The 19,252-nt window shown below is 45.1% G+C and overlaps 3 protein-coding genes and 1 gene segment (V, D, J or C); all 4 read left to right on the top strand.

Annotated features, from left to right (window-relative positions):
• The first annotated feature begins 903 nt into the window (after positions 1-903).
• LOC119116116 (solute carrier family 2, facilitated glucose transporter member 1) lies at positions 904-4,478 on the top strand. Of its 4 annotated transcripts, none has more exons than XM_037241298.1 (11): positions 904-1,256; positions 1,704-1,767; positions 2,007-2,105; positions 2,173-2,333; positions 2,394-2,634; positions 2,699-2,861; positions 2,958-3,142; positions 3,215-3,316; positions 3,393-3,494; positions 3,670-3,873; positions 3,954-4,478. In XM_037241298.1, the coding sequence occupies exons 2-11, from the start codon at positions 1,753-1,755 to the stop codon at positions 4,131-4,133; spliced, it is 1,452 nt and encodes a 483-aa protein (XP_037097193.1). In that variant the 5' UTR covers positions 904-1,256; positions 1,704-1,752; the 3' UTR covers positions 4,134-4,478. The 4 variants fall into 4 exon arrangements, with proteins under 4 accessions (XP_037097193.1, XP_037097190.1, XP_037097191.1 ...); XM_037241295.1 differs by having other exon boundaries at positions 904-1,338; XM_037241296.1 differs by having other exon boundaries at positions 904-1,767.
• A 2,000-nt stretch (positions 4,479-6,478) lies between these two features.
• LOC119116200 (REST corepressor 2-like) lies at positions 6,479-9,066 on the top strand. 2 transcript variants are annotated; one of them, XR_005096236.1, is made up of 3 exons: positions 6,479-7,633; positions 8,166-8,213; positions 8,472-9,066. XR_005096236.1 is itself a non-coding variant. In XM_037241430.1 (2 exons), the coding sequence occupies exon 2, from the start codon at positions 8,501-8,503 to the stop codon at positions 8,969-8,971; it is 471 nt and encodes a 156-aa protein (XP_037097325.1). In that variant the 5' UTR covers positions 8,007-8,213; positions 8,472-8,500; the 3' UTR covers positions 8,972-9,066. The 2 variants fall into 2 exon arrangements, 1 of the variants encoding a protein (XP_037097325.1); XM_037241430.1 differs by lacking the exon at positions 6,479-7,633 and having other exon boundaries at positions 8,007-8,213.
• A 261-nt stretch (positions 9,067-9,327) lies between these two features.
• On the top strand, positions 9,328-11,680 carry LOC119116173 (transcription factor 7-like 1). Its single transcript, XM_037241396.1, has 7 exons — positions 9,328-9,620; positions 9,815-9,844; positions 9,977-10,051; positions 10,115-10,283; positions 10,358-10,465; positions 10,811-10,859; positions 10,954-11,680. The coding sequence occupies exons 1-7, from the start codon at positions 9,436-9,438 to the stop codon at positions 11,094-11,096; spliced, it is 759 nt and encodes a 252-aa protein (XP_037097291.1). The 5' UTR covers positions 9,328-9,435; the 3' UTR covers positions 11,097-11,680.
• Positions 11,681-12,525: 845 nt separating this feature from the next.
• On the top strand, positions 12,526-16,477 carry LOC119116196. The segment is given in 3 exon segments: positions 12,526-13,108; positions 15,880-15,988; positions 16,085-16,477. Coding segments are annotated over 3 exon segments (501 nt in total).
• Positions 16,478-19,252: the final 2,775 nt, after the last annotated feature.

Here is a 19,252-nt window from a genome sequence, read left to right as displayed (position 1 = left end):
GGGCGCTTCGGTTGGGTTGAGCTTGTATCGCCGATGAAATTGGAGCCACGAGGCAGCTGCGGTACATCTGGCTCATCGGCGGACACATGTAGCACATTGGCCTCGCGGTGTGAAGTTCAAACGATTTTTGTAATGACGCATGCACACGCCGTGTGGATTTCACAGGTGGCGACTGGAATTGGGGCTGGTGACCCCATGTCACTTTTATTTATCTAGCGCCGATTCACAGCAGAAGTTTGAGGGAAACACACTCGTGCCGTATCGTTGCTGTTCAGCGGAATCCCCCTTTTCTCCGAAATGAGCAATTTTCAATCAAAATAACAAAATCGCATCTTGTTTGAGTTACTAAAACCGCATCGTTCAAGTTGTGTACCAACATCAAAGCCCCAAAAATATGCTCAATAATTAATTATGCCAAAGAAAATCACATTTTTTAATTTTTATATTTAATATTTATACTTGCTGACATTTTTTAGGAGTTTTTCCAAAATTGTTTATATTTTCAAAGTCAGCTGGGATAGGCTCGCGTGTGCATTGAAACACTTAAAAGCTCATGACACGCCATGAGGAGTAATTGGAACGGGCCATTAACGCCGGTTGGGGGGGTCAGGGACGGTGAGAACCTGCCGAGGGGTCAAGAGGTCGCCGTGGCCTGGGGGAGGTCGAAGTTCATGTTCCAGACACGCATCAGCTTCGCCAACGGAGCTGATGGGTGGAGGTTACGATGTTCTTTACACTTTTAAATGCTTTGACTACGATGCTATAAATGACCGTTAGCATTAGCCGCTAATGTGTTAAGCCCGTTTGTACTGACGTTGGCATTTTCATTTCCTAGAAAGACAAAGTCATTAATAATTCCACCCAGTACACCGGTCGCGTGTATGCAACAAAACAAAACCAACACACGTCTGGGACGGCCCAAGGGCTTTGGGATCAGTCGCTTAAGGGCCCCCAAAGTTACAGCAGGACAAGTAAACTGATCCCGGGTCAGCCCCTGAAACATGGACCGGTTCAGCTGTTACATGGAAAGCTTCCCAGGGGGGCCCGCGGCGGTTATTTTATCAGGCTGGCCACAAATTCAGCGACTATGTGCGAGTTCATCAGTAGACAAACTGGTCTGGTAGGTGTGCGTTTGTGTGTGTTTTTTTGTATATTTGTGTGTGTGTGTGTGTGTGCACCATTCCAGGGTTGGAGTGCTCGGCCAAGAACACACTTGCACTTGAATCGCACAGGATGAGGATGGCATCGCATCAGAGGTAGTAAATGATTGACAGTTTACGTCGGCCAAAATCTTTTTCCATTGTGATTACCTTGGACGAGTTTTATTCAGAAGCTCTGGTGAGTGTTGACGTTGAATTTTTATCTGGTTGAGTGATGCAGTCGTTTTCCCGGATTGGGTTTTAAGACTGGTCGGGGGGTTTCAAGACTAGGTTGAAATTTCAGGTCAGATTCAAGGTTAGGTGTTCGAGACTGGTTACAAAACTGGGTTTGTGGTTTTAAGACAATGTTTAGGTTTCAATTTGGAACTTTAATAAGATTTCGGGTCCGGGTTTCAAGATTGTGTTTGTGTTTTATGTTCAGTTTAGAATTCTTGTTTGGGGTTTCAAGTTTGGGTTGAGGTTTCAGATCAGGCTTAGGGTTGCTCGATACAGTCTGCTTGCAAAGGATTTGAACGGTGACCTTGTTTGTTTGTTCCTCAACAGGAAATAAATGATCAGCTGTCGAAAGACGAGCCTCACCTGAAGCTGACAAATGGCCATCCAGGAGGTTTGTCTTGTCTTCACCCTCCAAACACGTGAGAGCAGAATGCAGTCAATGTGTTAGCACTGTGTGAAAATACTTGACTGCACCTTTAACCTTCAAGATGCTCCTTACTGCCTTGTCCTCTGTGACTATGTACATACCGGGGGCCATCATTTCAAACTCCATCTTGAAAGCCTCATTTGAAGCCCTTGAAATTGAAACTAATGAGGTCATGAGGTCTGATCAGGCGCCGTCTGTTCCAGTGCCACCTGACGGCTTTACTCCTGATCTCGGTGCTGGGTGCGATTCTGGGCTCACTGCAGGTGGGCTACCACACGGGAAATGTCAACGCGCCCGCAAAGGTAAGACCGAGCCACTAATTCATTAAAAGGATTTAGCGGGCAAACACCATCGTGTTTTGCTTTACAGATCATGGAAGAGTTCTTCAACCAGACCTGGAAGGACCGATATAATGAAACCTTGTCAGAGCAAAGCCTCACCCTGCTGTGGTCCCTCTCCGTCAGCATCAAGGACTTTGGATCCCTATTGGGCTCCTTGGGGGTCAAATACTTGGCAGACAATTTTGGACGGTGAGGATGCTGGTGAAGAAATGCTGAGCATGTCTGAAATCCTCATCTTGGCCCCTTCAGGCGTAACTCCATCTTGATTGTCAACTGCCTGTCGCTGGTGGGGGTATCCCTGATGGTGGTATCCAAAACCATTGAATCCTTTGAGGCTCTGATCCTGGGCAGGCTGCTTTTCGGACTCTTCTGCGGCTTGGTGATGAGCCTCAATCCGCTCTACGTCCAGGAAGTGTCGCCCACCGTGATGAGGGGCGCCTTCGCCACCCTCAACCAAGTGTCCTTTGCCTCGGGGATCCTGCTGGGGATGGTGAGGACCACGCCAGCGCAGCGCTGCTGGATAGACTCGAGGACTTTTACTGGGCTCGTTACAGGTGTCGGGACTGGAGACCATGTTGGGCACAGAGGAACTTTGGACCGTGATGCTGTCCTTGTCCTTGATCCCGGCGGTGTTGCAGTACTTCATCCTGCCTTTCTGTCCCGAGAGCCCTCGATTCCTGCTCCTCAACAAGGGGCAGGAGAGCAAGGCCGATGCTGGTGGGGCAATACTAACTTTTGGTCCTATTCCTAACTCCAAAGCCCAACCCAGTCTTGGGTACATCCCAAAAAGTTCTTTTTTTCCCTGATTCCCAGCCCTGCTTAGACTGCGAGGAAGTCCCGAGCCGGTGCTGGCCGAGCTGGAGGAGATGAAAGCCGAGGCCGCGCACACTCAGGCGTCGGTCGGAGTCTTGGAGTTTTTCCAGAAGCGAAGCTACAGGCAGCCAATCATTATCGTCCTCTTCATCAACCTGGCCAGCCAGCTGTCAGGATTCAACGCGGTAACCATGACAACCAGGCACCCTGGTTTGAAACCGTCATTCGAAACGCTAACTGGAAACCCGGTCTTGCAGATCATCAACTACTCCACCAGGATGTTCCAGCCTTATTTCGAGGAGGCCAAGTACCTGACTCTCGGTGTGGGGGCCGTCAACGTGGTCTTCACTTTAGTGGCCGTGAGTCCCCGTTGTTACATCAAAACAGTCGCCGTAATCGTATCAAGTCACTTTTGAACCTTCTTTCCAATTTCAGTTCTTTCTGATGGAAAAAGCCGGAAGGAGGCGACTGCTCCTGATCGGCTTCATTATCATCGCCGTGTGCAACCTCCTCTTGACTGTCGTAGATTCTGTGGTGGTAAGTTTCACTCTCACTTTGATTAGGAAAATGCTAGCTAGCTAGATATCTAGCTTGATTCATATATCAGTCTATTAATTAATCAATGAAGCAAGATAGCTGTTAGCTAGCTAGCGTCATTCGCTCGATGTATCACAACCCTCCTCTTGAATCTTTTTTGTCCTCCTTTGTGCAGCAAACGGTGCCCGCGCTAGGGATCCTGCAGGTCCTGGTGGTGTTCTGCCTGATCTCGGCGTACGAGCTCGGGCCGGGCCCCATCTCCTGGTTCATCGCGGGCGAGCTGTTCGACCAGCGCGGCAGGTCCATCGCCATGGCCTTCGCCAGCATGCTCAACTGGGGAGGGAAATTCCTCCTGGCGCTTCTCTTTCCTCCCGTACTGGTGAGTGTCCAGTCCACTTTCCAACTGGGGCGGAGTTCTTGTCCTTTTTTACCACTTCGGCGTCCATCTCTTGCACGCAGAAAGTCATCGGCGGCTACTCTTACCTCCTCTTCATGGTCATGGCTCTGATCGGCTTCGTCTTCACCTGGTTCCGAGTTCCCGAGACCAAGGGTCGCACATTTGACGAAATTGCCGAGGCGTTCCGGGGGGCAGAAAACCTTCCTTTGCACGATAAGAAGGGCTTCAACACCTTCAGCTAAGCGGCTCACTCACCACTGGTGGCCCCGATTGTTTTTTAGCTAACCATCCAAAAACGTAGTTGCACTGAGGAACTCATCAAAGACTCAAAAACTGTTACCTGGAACTTTGGGTCTCCTTTATCTCAATCGCGTGCACAGACCTACTGGATGGAAATGAAAATTTTAAAATGCCATTCAAGCTATATTTGGGAAGTGATGAAATGTTTTGAATATTTAAAAGACAAAGCGATGTGGCGGATGAATCCTTTATTGTATTTTAAAGTATTGATGAAGAATGGATGAGACACTGGAATGAGGAGGCAAAGAAGAAATGTAACCAAATAAAGTGTCACAAGTAGAACCTGACTAATATGGAATTGTTGGGGCCAGTGTTGATACAACTGTTTAAAAACTGAATTCACTTGGGAATTGGCACGTGGTTCTTTTGCACACCACTAGAGGGAGCCCCTATTCCACGACCTTGAAAAAAAACTGCTTTAGATCAACAGGGGGCGACAAACATCAGTCAGGAAGCAAAGAAGCATTTTGGGTACTGTTACTGCAGCTAAATGGAAATCTGTCAAACCTTTTCTGGTAATCCAGCTGAATCTTGCAGGCCAAGTGGAGCTCTCACGTTTCAACTAACATGATCGCGACAGTGCTTGTCCTCATCCTGCTGCAGACGAGAGGTAAGAAATCATGAACGAGCAGGAGAAAAGCCACATGGAATTGCTTAACACTTTTTCTTTTTATCTCACAGCCTCAGCATCAGGGGTAATGGTCCACCAAACGCCGCCAGTCATCCTCAAGACACTCGGGGAAGACACCAATGAAATTAGCTGCTCTCACAGCATCACAGATTACGACGTCATTCTCTGGTACAAACAAAATCGAAGTGGCACCATGGAGTTCTTGGGCTTCATCACTCAGTCCTTCACCATGCCCGAGGATCACCTGAAAGGGAAGGTGAAGTTTACCGGAGATGGCCGCCATAAGTCCGAGTTGATCATCAACAACTTGACCTTAAACGACAATGCGGTGTACCTCTGCGCAGTTACCACGGTGCTGCAGATTGGCCCTTCAGCCGTCACAAAACAGGCAACCCGCACTTATCTGGGTTAAATATCAAAACCAACACCTGCGGCACCCGATGGTGACATCGTCAGTTCTCGCATGAGTTTCACAAGGTAAAACGTCATCCAAACATCGACACAAAAACACAACTAAGTCAATCAAATCAAATCGGTAATTGATAGAATATATATTTAGGATTTGATGAATTCTTTAAAAGTAACAGAAATAGACTGCAATGCCCACTAATTGGATTGTTTTGTAAAACAAAAAAGCTTAATCTTTAGCCTGCTATCATGCTAATGCTAACAATGGCAACAATTGCCTTCTACGGTATGTGGTCGTGTTATCATCTGAAGACTGAATAGTGTTTCATATTTGCAGCCATCTAGTGGTCAATGGAGGAAATGTGCCTCGACGCTACAGGCTATTGAGGATTGGTTGTTGTACTGAGGCGCCACCTATTGGACTCATTTGTTCATGACACAGCAAACAAAAGCTGTGCAAGCTGACTTTGACTTTGACTTTGAAAAGACTTGTTCTTGATTTCATACTAAACTATGTCAATGCTAAATCCCCAAAATATTTCTTCAGTTTTAGAAAGCGTTCGATGCCAGTATTATTGAGGTGTTTAAAAAAAGCAGCAGCAACTAAACAATTAAGCATAATCATATAAGAAGGACTGATGTCATGTTTTTCAAACAGAAATCTGCATTACTGTTGGGAAACTAAACTTGATGATTATAAATATTTAATTTGACAACTCTAATTTGCCCTGTGAAAACCTTTGCAACTGAACCCCTTAAAATATCAACCGCAGAGAAATACAAACTCTCAGATGGCTTGAAATTAAAATTTAATACACTTAAAAATGAAATTATGTTTTACTCAAACAGTAAACCCAGATAGTTATTGTGGACAATTTGTTATATCAGTGTTCATGTCTATAAAAATGTCAAGGAGCAGTAACTTGACTTCTCACCCAATTTGAAAAAAGGAAAAAAAACTTTTGACCCTATGGCTTCAAAGAGATTTACCAGTTAAAAGTCGAGTCATATCAAGTTGATTCCAGATTTGTGGCTCTTTTGTTTTGTAATTCCATATATACAGATATACAGAAATGATTAACCCGTTCATACATTTTATCTGGCAAAATACTTTAAGCACCATCATCTGGTTAATAAGAACTGCCCTCTTAAATTGGTCACAAATTTAAAAAGGTGAATTAACCATTTATTCAGACGTTTTCAAACAACAATGGTTATGAAATTGATGAGGTAAATGCCCAATTTTTCCTTGATAACTCAACGCATGGAATGACACACTTTGCATTGTCTAACATTTCAGTGAAACCTTTGGAAAAAAAAAATTAACACCGCAGCGTCGACGACAATACCGTCAACACTGTGTCATCCTTTCATTATAGGACGTCAACACTCGTCCAACTTTTTTACGCTCGGTTTAGTGCACGCCATAAAAGACCGACGTTATTCATCGCAAGCTACCTTCATTTGTGCATGTTGAGCAAATGTGATGCAATTCCCAACTATAATCTAAAAAGAAAATACGATAAATATCGTACAGTATAAAAGTGGTTTTTAACTGAGTAGTGTAATCGTCGCGTCACCTTTCCACGCAACACTGGATCGACGTATTCACCAGCAGACGCATTGAAACCGGACCATCATCGCCGCCGTGGCTGCTCATCATTGACGGCAGCAGATGAAACCGGACCACCTCATTCGCCATTATGGCCCCGAGGGCAGCTTTCAAACCGGACCAACATGGCCGCCGTGGCCTTCTATCCTACACGGAATTAGTGAAACTAACATTAGGAAACTTGCTATACCAGCTGTAGTGGTTGCCAAATGTAGTCATAATAATAATAATGATGTATTATCCCATTAAACATGTTTTGATGAACATTTCCACTAATTTGACTAATATTAACCAGAATCTACTGCAGAAATTAAAAGCTGATGAGCAAATTTGATAATTGTTTTAATGTGATGTATGTTTTTAATGTTTAGTCTACCGACCACACAAATATGTCAAGTAACTGTAAATGTTAAGTTGCTCCAAAAACTAGAGTGGCTAACAACTAGTACCTTAGCCACTAGCTAACTGTTATGCCAATCTTATTAAATTCATTTTTAATTGCCAACTTGTCAAGTAAACAAAGACAAAGCCAGCTTTTTTAGGGAGGTTAATGGTGCACTGACTTGCCTAGTCAGCTTGGAGCTATAATATAATAAAATTCAAATAGGCAATCTTTAAACCTAAAGGTTGGGTGACATAACAAAGGGCTTTGATGGCTTTTAAGAGGCTCGGTTTGTCCTGCCACTTTAGTGGGTGGATCGTAGAGATCCACGCCATCTCGCCAAGCGAGTCCAGAAGGAGTTTCATGCGCTCCTCGAGTTCGGGGAGGAAACTTGATGAGAACTCGGCTGGTGAGTACCTCAACAACTCCAATGTTACACTACAAATTCTACCACCATTTTTTAATGCATTTAAAATATTTTCATGCAGCTTCTTCATTGGAACTCATGAGTAGTACTCAATATGACTTGTAGTGGTTCATATTTCAGATTTTTATACAGCTGGCGTGGGCTCAATTCCTGTTCACGTCATATGGCATACGCGATCCTCAGATGTTTCCTGGCATTGGTAGTGGAGCGGTTCCAGATTTGGTACTGTAGTGGTTTCAAATTTGTATCAAGATTAGTTACATTTGATTTGAATGTAGCTGGTGTGGGCCGAGTCTCCTCTAACATGCGTATTGGAGATCCTCATTTTCTGTCTCCCATAGTTTGCTCTATTCTTTTGAGATCTTTTCAATTTTTTTGTCCAAAACAGCTGGAACATTCAATGTCAGTATTATTAAAAAATTAAGGAAGGATATGCTTGTTTAAGCCTGTGTAAAGAACCATTTATTCACTAGATGCTATAATGTAATGTATGATTTACATTTTTGTTTGGTAGAATTTGAAGTTGCTGAAGTGGACGCTTAGAAGACTGCAAGTCAAAGTGGTAGGTAAGTCAACAACTTTTAACTGGTTCGATGTTGCTCATATTAATTCACAAAAACATGTATGTATCATTTGATTTTTGTACTACATATACACATATTTGTTTGAAAATTGAAAAAAAAAATGCAATATTAAGGGAGTAAAAAATGACTATTATTATAGCCCTAATATGTATTTGTTGTTTTTATTTTTTTATATTGTTGCCTGCAATTTATGATCATGATTGTGCGGCCAATGTTACCTCCATGTTTTGTCCCAGGAGATTTTAGGCAGCCCGGAGTGAACAGCATGGAGCACTCTCAGACGCTGCCCACTGACGAGGATGTCAAGTGGGACAAGCTGCTGGACAACATTTTGAAGTCGTCCGACGCCATCCTGTGGGGCTCCACGTCCGCCAGCGTCCCACTGCCGCCGGAGCCACCGCAGCCGGAGCCACCGCAGCCTCCACCGCTGCCACCGCACCCGCTGCTGCCACTCCTCCCACTGCTGCCACCATCACCTAAAGAAGCCCATCCTCTGCCCGTCACGACTGCAGCGAGCGAGCCCAAAGGAGCCATGGAATTGTTGCCCCTAGCGGGTGGTCAAGATCACCTGGAGCTGCTGATGGAGGGGAGCCCCCCGGATATGGACGATGAGCTCTCCAACGTTCTGGATGACTTTTGGTTGCCCGACTATCTGGGTGGCCAAGCGGGTCCTATCAACATCCATGACCAGGTAACCAACAGACACCTTTCAAACCCTCCTGCATTTGTTAAGTAGCCCAAAAAGTTGGCTCGTCACTTTCCATCCAATTTGGGTTTATTTTGATCCAACTTATTTCAGAGTGTGCACCTTTAAAACTGCTGGGTAAAAAAAAAACAGCAAAATAAAACAAATTTGGGTCAGAAATTGGACTGACCTGCAATTTGCCCCAAATAAAAATTGGGTTGTTTTGGTTGTCGGTCCAAATTCTAACCCAAATTAGGTTAAAGTGTGATAGTAAAAGCAAAACTAGAATAAAGAAAAAAAGTTACAATATTTACCCCTCCATATTAAAACACATGTAAAATAAAGAATAATACACTTTTATTACACATTGTAACCACATCCCAGCACTCAATACTCAACAAGCATAAAAATAGTGCATGGTTTGTCGTGTGGATGTGCCTTGAAGCAGCCGTGTGAGCTGTGGCCGACAGCAGCTGCTGCTTGAGCGTCATCGTTGTCGTTCGTTTTACCGTTGGATGGAATACTCAGCGAAGAGGGGATTAAAGCAACGCGAAAGGGGCTTCTCAAGATTGCCGGGTGGACATTGCTCCCTTGCAAAGTTTCTCGTGCTTGTGCCTGTGCGTGTGTTTTCTCCCCAGGACGACGACGTCATGGTGATACCAGCGCACGACACCGTGAACCAGCCTCTTCTTGGAAGGCTGTAAGTGACGAACTCTCATGTTAAGATCATTTTAAATCGTCAGATGTGTTAAAAGGTCGATGGTGAGGTCATGATTCGCACATAGCAGATTCGAATTTAGCGGCCGTGAGCCGTTCAAATCGGGCACAACGCTTTGCATCTGCCGCTAATTGTGTTGTGATTCACGTTTGCTCTTTTGCATGTAACTGCTGCAGGATTGATTTCCGCTCAGAAGAGGCGCACATGTACGTGGAACTCATAATTTGTTTGTTGGAACCTCGACCACATTGGCCCTCTTTGTCACAGGGCCTTTTAATCTTGATATGCAAATGAGCTAACTTGTTTTATTTTTGACATGTGTTTGTATGCGCGTGTAGTAACGGCGAAATGATGTGCGGGGCGTCCTCGTCATCTGACTCACTTGAAGTTCCAACAGAAGCCTCACCGACCATGTAAGTATATTTATAAAAAAAAAAAAAGCAAAATTCACTTCGCTCTCATTTGTGTTTGTGTAGGAGTTCCAAAAGCCAAAGCTACAGCCACAGCCAGCAGGAAGCCGATCGACCCTACATCAAGAAGCCACCCAACGCCTTCATGCTGTTCCGCAAAGAGCAGAGTCCCAACGTGGTCGCCCAGTTCAACATCACCAACTCAGCGGCGGTCAATAAAATCCTGGGAAAAATGGTAAAGTAGCCTTTCGCTCTCTTATTTTCACGCCACAGCACGTAAGGGGTTTGACCTGTTTGGGGCTTCCGCAGTGGAAGTCGCTGCCCAAAAAGCTGCAAGCCAAGTATTACCAGCAAGCCGAAGAGCACAAGATCCTCCACAGCCTGCAGCATCCCGACTGGTCCTGCACTGAGAACTACGTAAGACCTAATACACAGGAACATGCTTTTTTTTTTTTTTGTGCTGAAAACATTTGACTTTCAGAAACACTTTGTTCTAGTCACAAGCAATATAAAAATATAATAAATAAAAATAAATAAAAATTATAATAAATATAAAAAAATCGTGGAAATGAGCATTTTCTTGGAAAAATATGTAAAAAAATTAAATCCCAATGTTTTAATTATTTTTAAAAAAAAAATGTAAAATTCATCTCTGAGCAGACGTTATGGATGAGTACATTGTTTTTATGTATTTAACAGCGCTCAACCTGTTTTGTTTTTTTCCCAACTAAAAAATGTAACCACCGTTTTTGTGTGTGTCAGGGCAAAAAGAGGAAGCGCGATCGCAGCAGGCACTGCACCAACGGCCCGAGTAAGTCATGTGACATCATCCGCTGGCATCACACGAGGTACACTTAATAACAAATGCGTGTCCCCCCCCCCCCCCCCCCCTATCTCATGCAAAGAGTCACTGGAGGACGAAGCCCCGGTGGCCGACCAGTGCTGCGGCGCAATGGGCCACGCCCCCGGCGAGGACACCCTGTGCCGTCACTACCACAAGAGCGTCGTGGGGGAGACGCACACGTACGCGCACACGCGTGGCTGCTGACACGCCCACAGATCGGGATCCCCCCGGCTGTAACGTTATGTACCCCCTGCACAAACAGTAACCTACCTTAGTTGAGGATTTACATTTGATTTCCCCGAAAAACATGTAAATTAAAATTCAAGATGAGAATAGTACAGTAAACATCATCAGGGTGTCCCGCTATTTGATTTTCTTTTAATTCAACTTTGCGCCAACGCTCGTTTATAATAAATGTAATACCAATGTCGACCACAGGGTAGCGCTAAACTTACTGAATTTAAGTCAACAAAGTATTGAGCGCAATTTTTATTGAAAACGGTTGAATTTTATCTCCCGTGAACCTGCATTTTATGCCTACAAAAAAGTGCCAGTTGCAGGCAGATTTTTTTTTAAACAATTTTCATCTCTGGACATGATTAGTGATGCATATTGTGAGAAGTCTGTTTGGAAAAAAAAATGGGTTTGTTTACTGTAAACATGGAATCAGTACATCATTACAGTTTGTGCAATATTTTAGTGTCATCCATTACACTTGCTCTCAATATATTTTCTGTATTTGTAGTTTTAGCGTGACCTTCAGTTCAAATAATAAATGCTACAAAAGCATGCCCAGAGAGAGAGACGCTCTTGCTATGTTGGCGGATGTCACATCGCAGCGGTGGACTTGTGGATGATTTGCACCTGTTCCCCATAATTAGGTTTTAGGCTTAGGGTTACTTAACCCTAACCTACCCACCACGTAGCTCCGCCCCTGCAGCGGACCTGGCATCACACTGCATCATGCTGCAGGAAAGCAGGCGTTTTCAGATGCCATCTTGCAACGTCTCTCCCTTGTCATTTACAATGTTGCCAGTCGGCGGCCTCTTTGTCTCTCTCCTGTGTGGCGTTGCTGGTAAGAATCTTCATGTGTGACACCTGAGAACATGCACACTAATGGGCTTCATTGCTTCCAGGAGATGGCAAAGGGGTCCATCAGAAGTCGGATCTGCTACTCCGGTTAGGCCAGCCAGCCCAAATACACTGCAGCCACAACCTTGGCGGGAACTACTTGGTCATGTTTTGGTACCGGAAGACTCCAGGAGGGGGCTTGGAGCACATCCTGAGCACCACCCCCTACAAGAGCAGCCCTGAATTTGAAGAGACCCGTTCGGGCCACGTCTGGGCCGAGCAGGTGGAGGCCCAGAGTGGATACTTGACTCTGAGGGAGGTGTGGCTGAATGACACCGGAGTCTACTGGTGCGCCGCTGGCACAATTCACGGTGATGTGAGACTTAGCGAGGGTACTGCAAAAATGAGTGACACACTTTCCATGATGCCAACCACACACATTGGTTTAGTTTACTACCACAATAGGAGGGAGACCTAGAGCTTACGTCATTAAAGTGACTTCATGGCCAATCAGATGAGGCGGATCAGTTCAAACTATGACTAAACAGGAAATGTCTTTGTGTTCCCAGCTGACACTTGAGCCATCATGTGCGAATTGTTCTTGTCCTTTCTTCTCTTTTTTTATATCCCCGCACAGGCCACCATCACCAGAATGGACCAAACCCCGGCCGACGCCATCAAGGCGGCGGGCGACGACGTAATCATGAGCTGCAACCATTCCAGCAATCGAGGTTTTAATATGATCTGGTACAAGCAGACCGCTCTGGCAGCCGCCTTCACCCAAGTGGCCCGGACGGGTGTGAAAAATGTGGTGGTGGACGCTGACGTGTACCGGCTGACTGGCAGCGCCTCTCACTCGTCCCTTGGCGTCAACCGCCTCCGGCCTTCCGAGAACGGTGTGTACTTCTGCGCCGCCACGGAGGCGCACACGACGATGCATGACCTCGTCAGCCCCACCACAAAACGCCTTAAATCCTGTTCCCCTTTTGATATATTCTACAATACACATTTGTGTTTGGCTGTGGTTAACTTTTTCTTTCACACTCATCTGTTGAGAGTCAATGAATGAACGTCTCATCTTTTGGGGGTTAAAAGAATCCGGAAACCACTGCGTGCCAGCCAATCAGCTCGTCTCGACTGTTGCTCTTCAAACTAGTGATGTGCATTACAGTTCTTTAAGGTGAACTGAATCTTTAGAATCAGTTCACTCAAAAGATACGTTCAAACGAATCGTTCAATGAATCCCACACACACACACACACCTTCGAATCGGTTCACTCAAAATATTTGTTCAAAAGAATCGTTCGCTACACTTTCTTATTTATTTATTCATATATTTATTTTTATTTATTTTTTACCTCGTGTAGTGTACCAAAATATCCCATAATTAACTGCCTCAATAATTGTGAATAATTTAAAACTATTGTACTTGTTAATACCTACGCGCAAAATGGAAAAAAAAAAAAAAGATATTCTAACCGGAGATTGACCTAATTTTCACATGGTCCTTGTTTACATTTTGCATTTGACACTGACAGCTGTCAAGTGCCACGTAAGGGCTCTTCTTGTGTAAGTTTTATTTGTTATGGGTTTTCTTTTTTATGTTTAACTTTGGGTACTTCGAAAGTGTCATTTTAAATTGTACTTTGCTAGGTGTTCGTGTACACAATGTGTTGTGATGACATCTGCTGTGGAGTCTTCACTGATCTATTCGCTTGTGAGCTGCTTCATAAAACCATACATGTTCCATGCACTAAGAGCGAGGCTCCCATAGGGTAGTGGTTAGTGCTCTCGGCTCTCACCCCAGCGACCCGGGTTCGAATCTCAGTGCCACCTAAAATATTTTATGCAACACAGTTTCTCGTGTGCTGGCCCATATAACCATACACTTAGAGCTAGGGTTAGGGTAGGCTCTAGCTCTAACCCAAACCCTAGCTCTAACCCTAGCCCTAACCCTAACCCTAACCCTAGCTCTAACCCTAACCCTAGCTCTAACCCTAGCTCTAGCTCTAGCTCTAGCTCTAACCCTAACGCTAGCTCTAACCCTAGCCTAACCCTAACCCTAGCTCTAATTCTAACCCTAGCTCTAATTCTAACCCTAGCTCTAACCCTAGCTCTAACCCTAGCTCTAACCCTAGCTCTAACCTGAGCTCTAACCCTAACCCTAGCTCTAGCTCTAACCTTAGCTCTAACCCTAACCCTAGCTCTAGCTCTAGCTCTAACCCTAACCCTAACCCTAACCCTAACCCTAACCCTAGCTCTAGCTCTAACCCTAACCCTAACCCTAGCTCTAGCTCTAACCCTAGCGCTAGCTCTAACCCTAACGCTAGCTCTAGCTCTAACCCTAACCCTAACCCTAGCTCTAACCCTAGCTCTAGCTCTAACCCGAGCTCTAACCCTAACCCTAACCCTAGCTCTAGCTCTAACCCTAACCCTAGCTCTAACCCTAACCCTAGCTCTACCTCTAGCCCTAACCCTAGCTCTAACCCTAACCCTAACCCTAGCTCTAACCCTAACCCTAACCCTAGCTCTAGCTCTAACCCTAGCGCTAGCTCTAACCCTAACGCTAGCTCTAACCCTAGCCTAACCCTAACCCTAGCTCTAATTCTAACCCTAGCTCTAATTCTAACCCTAGCTCTAACCCTAACCCTAGCTCTAACCCTAGCTCTAACCCTAGCTCTACCTCTAACCCGAGCTCTAACCCTAACCCTAGCTCTAGCTCTAACCTTAGCTCTAACCCTAACCCTAACCCTAGCTCTAGCTCTAGCTCTAGCTCTAGCTCTAGCTCTAACCCTAACCCTAACCCTAGCTCTAGCTCTAACCCTAACCCTAACCCTAACCCTAACCCTAGCTCTAGCTCTAACCCTAGCGCTAGCTCTAACCCTAACGCTAGCTCTAGCTCTAACCCTAACCCTAACCCTAGCTCTAACCCTAGCTCTAGCTCTAACCCGAGCTCTAACCCTAGCGCTAGCTCTAACCCTAACGCTAGCTCTAGCTCTAACCCTAACCCTAACCCTAACCCTAACCCTAACCCTAACCCTAACCCTAGCTCTAACCCTAGCTCTAGCTCTAACCCGAGCTCTAACCCTAACCCTAGCTCTAGCTCTAACCCTAACCCTAACCCTAGCTCTAACCCTAACCCTAGCTCTAGCTCTAGCTCTAGCTCTAGCTCTAGCTCTAGCTCTAGCCCTAACCCTAGCTCTAGCTCTAGCTCTAGCTCTAGCTCTAGCTCTAGCTCTAGCTCTAACCCTAACCCTAGCTCTAACCCTAACCCTAACCCTAGCTCTAGCTCTAACCCTAGCGCTAGCTCTAACCCTAACCCTAACGCTAGCTCTAGCTCTAGCTCTAACCCTAACCCTAACCCTAACCCTAACCCTAACCCTAGCCTAACCCTAACCCTAACCCTAACCCTAGCTCTAATTCTAACCCTAACCCTAGCTCTGACCCTAATCCTAACTCTAGCCCTAACATTCTGGCTTACATAGTTCACGCCAGGAGGGAGACGCAACACCTTCACTGACTGATCCGTTGATGCACGGGGGGAAGGAAGGCAGTTCACTCGTTGACTCGTTCGCGAACGGCAAAGTCTGGATTCGTTCCCTCACTGATCCGTTCTCGCGATGAACTGGAAATGCGAATCACTCACTCACACAGTCGTTCACTCACAGATCCATTCATTTGTCGAACGGGAAATGCAATTCACGACTCGTTCGTGAACGGGAAGTGACGTAATTTTCTTCTTCGTTTTGGTTTACGGCGAGGTGGCACCAGCTTCAATGGGCATTACCGACACCTACTGGTTGAAGTCATATGAACTGAAAAAAGAACGAATCACTGTAGGAAGTGATACGTTCACTCTCGTTCACTGAAAAGATCCGTTCTTTTGAACGAATCGTTCACTCACGAGCCAACACTACTTCAAACTGGCAGGAGTGAAGAACAGGCAGCACAGTCACCTCATGTGACCCACCAGACGATGTTTCTCTTGGTGCTGAGCTTGGCGGCTAGCGTTACTCTGCTCTCAGGTAACGTTATCGGCACGGCTACACTATGCTAAGCTAATTGTTGACTGGAACGTTGCCGTTAGATTTGTGCAAGACTAACTGGAGTTTTTTCTTCAGGACAGGATGTCACGCAGAAACCCGCCGACATTGTGGAGGCGGTGGGCCACTCGGTCACGATTGAGTGTACGCACCGCATACCGTCCTACGATATGATGCTGTGGTACCGGCAGCGCGGCAGGGGCATGCAGCTCATCGGGTACATGTACTTCAAAACTGTCACGATGGAGCCCGGGGAGGATGACGTCCAGCTGACTGGGAGCGCCGAATCTGGCGAAACGTGCAAGATGGTCATCCCCGCACTGCACTGGAACAGCAGTGCTGTTTATTACTGTGCAGCCAGATACCACGGTGCAGTGTCGTGTTGAATCGTGAAGTCATAAACCTTATCACACAATCAGAGTCCCCCTAATACCACAATGCACCTGGATCAAAACATTCCAAGCACTCAAGAGTGGGTGCTTCATTCGATGGTTGCTAACATTCCACCAGACACGAACGATAAGATCATGTTCGCTGTTTATAGACGGCTTATATAGTAAAGTTTTAAAAATCATGAGTAAATTGAAAACAATTGAAGAGAAATGAATACATGGACACAAGACCATATTTATTAAATACAGATAAATTGTATTAGATGAAAAATTCAAAATTCGTTCAAAAGAACGAATCTTTTCAGTGAACGAGTGAACGAATTCTTTTTTCAGTTCATATGACTTCAACCAGTAAGTGTCAGTAATGCGCGTTGAAGCTGGTGCCACCCGTAAAACAAAACGAAGAAGAAAATGACGTGTACGTGTTGCTTCTCCTGGCGTGAATGTCGATTTACGATTCGCCAAGGAAAGAAAACCACTCACTGAAACACCACTTCTTTTATGCACATTTTCTCCAAGCTAACGGCTAACTTTGGTGCATGAAGGGATGCGCCGTTATGCAACAACGGGGAGATTATGCTTCTCTTTGGGTAATCTTTATTTTATAACACTTAAAATAACGTGTATGCATATATACGCCTAAATATTGTTATCCAATATATACTGCAATTTCACATTAGATTGCTGGTTTGAAATGTACTTTTATTATTATTATTATTATTATTTTAATAAACATTAAAACCTGTTAAAACTTATCTGGTGTTTTATTCCTTGTTTTTATTTTTTTGGGCATGAAAACAAAAATATGACATTTGGTTAACTGCTTTATATGACAGTATGTATATGTGTTTTACGTTGTGTAATGTGTGTTGGTGTCCCCCCAAATAAAGAGCAAGTAGTCAAATACACATTCCTGACACGTACAAAAAAAATGCAGAATGTTATTAGGTACATTAGGCACCTGAAAATGGTGGTGTACCTAATGGAGTGTCCGTGTGACGTCACAGACCAAACAGCCAATCAGAAAGTGGGGCTGAGGGCGGGTGTGGCGCTTTTCACTTAGACCAGGGGTGTCGACCTTCAGTCCTCGAGGGGCCGCGTTCCAATATGTTTTCCAAGTTATCCTCGTTAAACACACCTGTGTGTGATTCGTTCACTCTCGTTCACTGAAAAGATTCATTCATTTGAACGAATCGTTCACTCACGAGCCAACACTACTTAAAACAGGCAGGAGTGAAGAACAGGCAGCACAGTCACCTCATGTGACCCACCAGACGATGTTTCTCTTGGTGCTGAGCTTGGCGGCTAGCGTTACTCTGCTCTCAGGTAACGTTATCGGCACGGCTACACTATGCTAAGCTAATTGTTGACTGGAACGTTGGTGTTAGATTTGTGCAAGACTAACTGGAGTTTTTTCTTCAGGACAGGATGTCACGCAGAAACCCGCCGACATTGTGGAGGCGGTGGGCCACTCGGTCACGATTGAGTGTACGCACCGCATACCGGACTACTACGTGATGCTGTGGTACCGGCAGCGCGGCAGGGGCATGCAGCTCATCGGGCACATGTACTCCGAAAGTGTCACGATGGAGCCCGGGCAGGATGACGTCCAGCTGACTGGGAGCGCCCAATTTGGCGAAACGTGCAAGATGGTCATCCCCGCACTGCACTGGAACAGCAGTGCTGTTTATTACTGTGCAGCCAGATCCCACGGTGCAGTGTCGTGTTGAATCGTGAAGTCATAAACCTTATCACACAATCAGAGTCCCCCTAATACCACAATGCACCTGGATCAAAACATTCCAAGCACTCAAGAGTAGGAGTGGGTGCTTCATTCGATGGTTGCTAACATTCCACCAGACACGAACGATAAGATCATGTTCGCTGTTTATAGACGGCTTATGTAGTAAAGTTTTTAAAAATGATGAGTAAATTGAAAACAATTGAGGAGAAATGAAAACATGGACACAAGAGCACATTTATTAAATACAGATAAATTGTATTAGATGAAAGATTCAAAATTCGTTCAAAAGAACGAATCTTTTCAGTGAACGAGTGAACGAATTCTTATTTCAGTTCATATGACTTCAACCAGTAGGTGTCAGTAATGCGCGTTGAAGCTGGTGCCACCCGTAAAACAAAACGAAGAAGAAAATGACGTGTGACAGTGAACGTGTTGCGTCTCCTGGCGTGAATGTCGATTTACGATTAACCAAGGAAAGAAAACCACTCACTGAAACACCACGAGGGAATCACACGGACACTCCATTAGGTACACCGCCATTTTCAAGTGTACCTAATAGACTTAGACTTAGACTTAGACAGAACTTTATTGTCATTTTGTCAACACTAGGTGTGTACAAAACGAAATTTCGTTGCATACGGCTTTCAGCAATGTAGAGGTATTTCGGCTGGTTAAAAAGAAAAGTGACCTTCTATATAAAAATATGAAATAAGATAATTATAAAGTACAAAGTGCAGCAGTGATAAAGTATGTGAACAGTGCAGGAGACAAAAGCAGTATTTACAAGTGTGCAGAGGAATGCTACGTTTGAATGTTCAACAGTCTGACGACAGCAGGGAAAAAACTATTGCAGAACCTGGTGGACCTGCAGCGGATGCTGCGAAACCTCTTCCCAGAGGGCAGCAGGGAGAATAACAGGCCACTTTATTAGTGAAATATCATGGTCAAAGGTCACAGGTGTCAAGCTCTAGTCCTCGGGGCCGCGTTCCAATATGTTTTCCAAGTGACCCTCGTTAAACACACACAACCGATTCTAAAGATTCAGTTCACTAAAGAACTGGAATGCACATCACTCGTACAAAACAGTGCAAGCGACACCTACTGGTTGAA

Source organism: Syngnathus acus, chromosome 22 (genome assembly GCF_901709675.1).
Source record: "Syngnathus acus chromosome 22, fSynAcu1.2, whole genome shotgun sequence".
Lineage (NCBI taxonomy): Eukaryota > Metazoa > Chordata > Actinopteri > Syngnathiformes > Syngnathidae > Syngnathus > Syngnathus acus.
This window is presented reverse-complemented; position numbering and strand designations above follow the sequence as displayed.

Excerpts from the sequence above, each read along its gene's own strand:
- LOC119116173 (XM_037241396.1), top strand. The coding sequence starts at position 9,436 with ATGGAATACTCAGCGAAGAGGGGATTAAAGCAACGCGAAAGGGGCTTC. Across the intron at positions 10,052-10,114 it reads ACAGAAGCCTCACCGACCAT|GAGTTCCAAAAGCCAAAGCT; the intron begins GTAAGTATATTT and ends GTGTTTGTGTAG. Across the intron at positions 10,284-10,357 it reads ATAAAATCCTGGGAAAAATG|TGGAAGTCGCTGCCCAAAAA; the intron begins GTAAAGTAGCCT and ends GGGCTTCCGCAG.
- LOC119116116 (XM_037241298.1), top strand. Across the intron at positions 2,106-2,172 it reads ATGTCAACGCGCCCGCAAAG|ATCATGGAAGAGTTCTTCAA; the intron begins GTAAGACCGAGC and ends TTTGCTTTACAG. Across the intron at positions 3,495-3,669 it reads CTGTCGTAGATTCTGTGGTG|CAAACGGTGCCCGCGCTAGG; the intron begins GTAAGTTTCACT and ends TCCTTTGTGCAG.
- LOC119116200 (XM_037241430.1), top strand. The coding sequence starts at position 8,501 with ATGGAGCACTCTCAGACGCTGCCCACTGACGAGGATGTCAAGTGGGAC.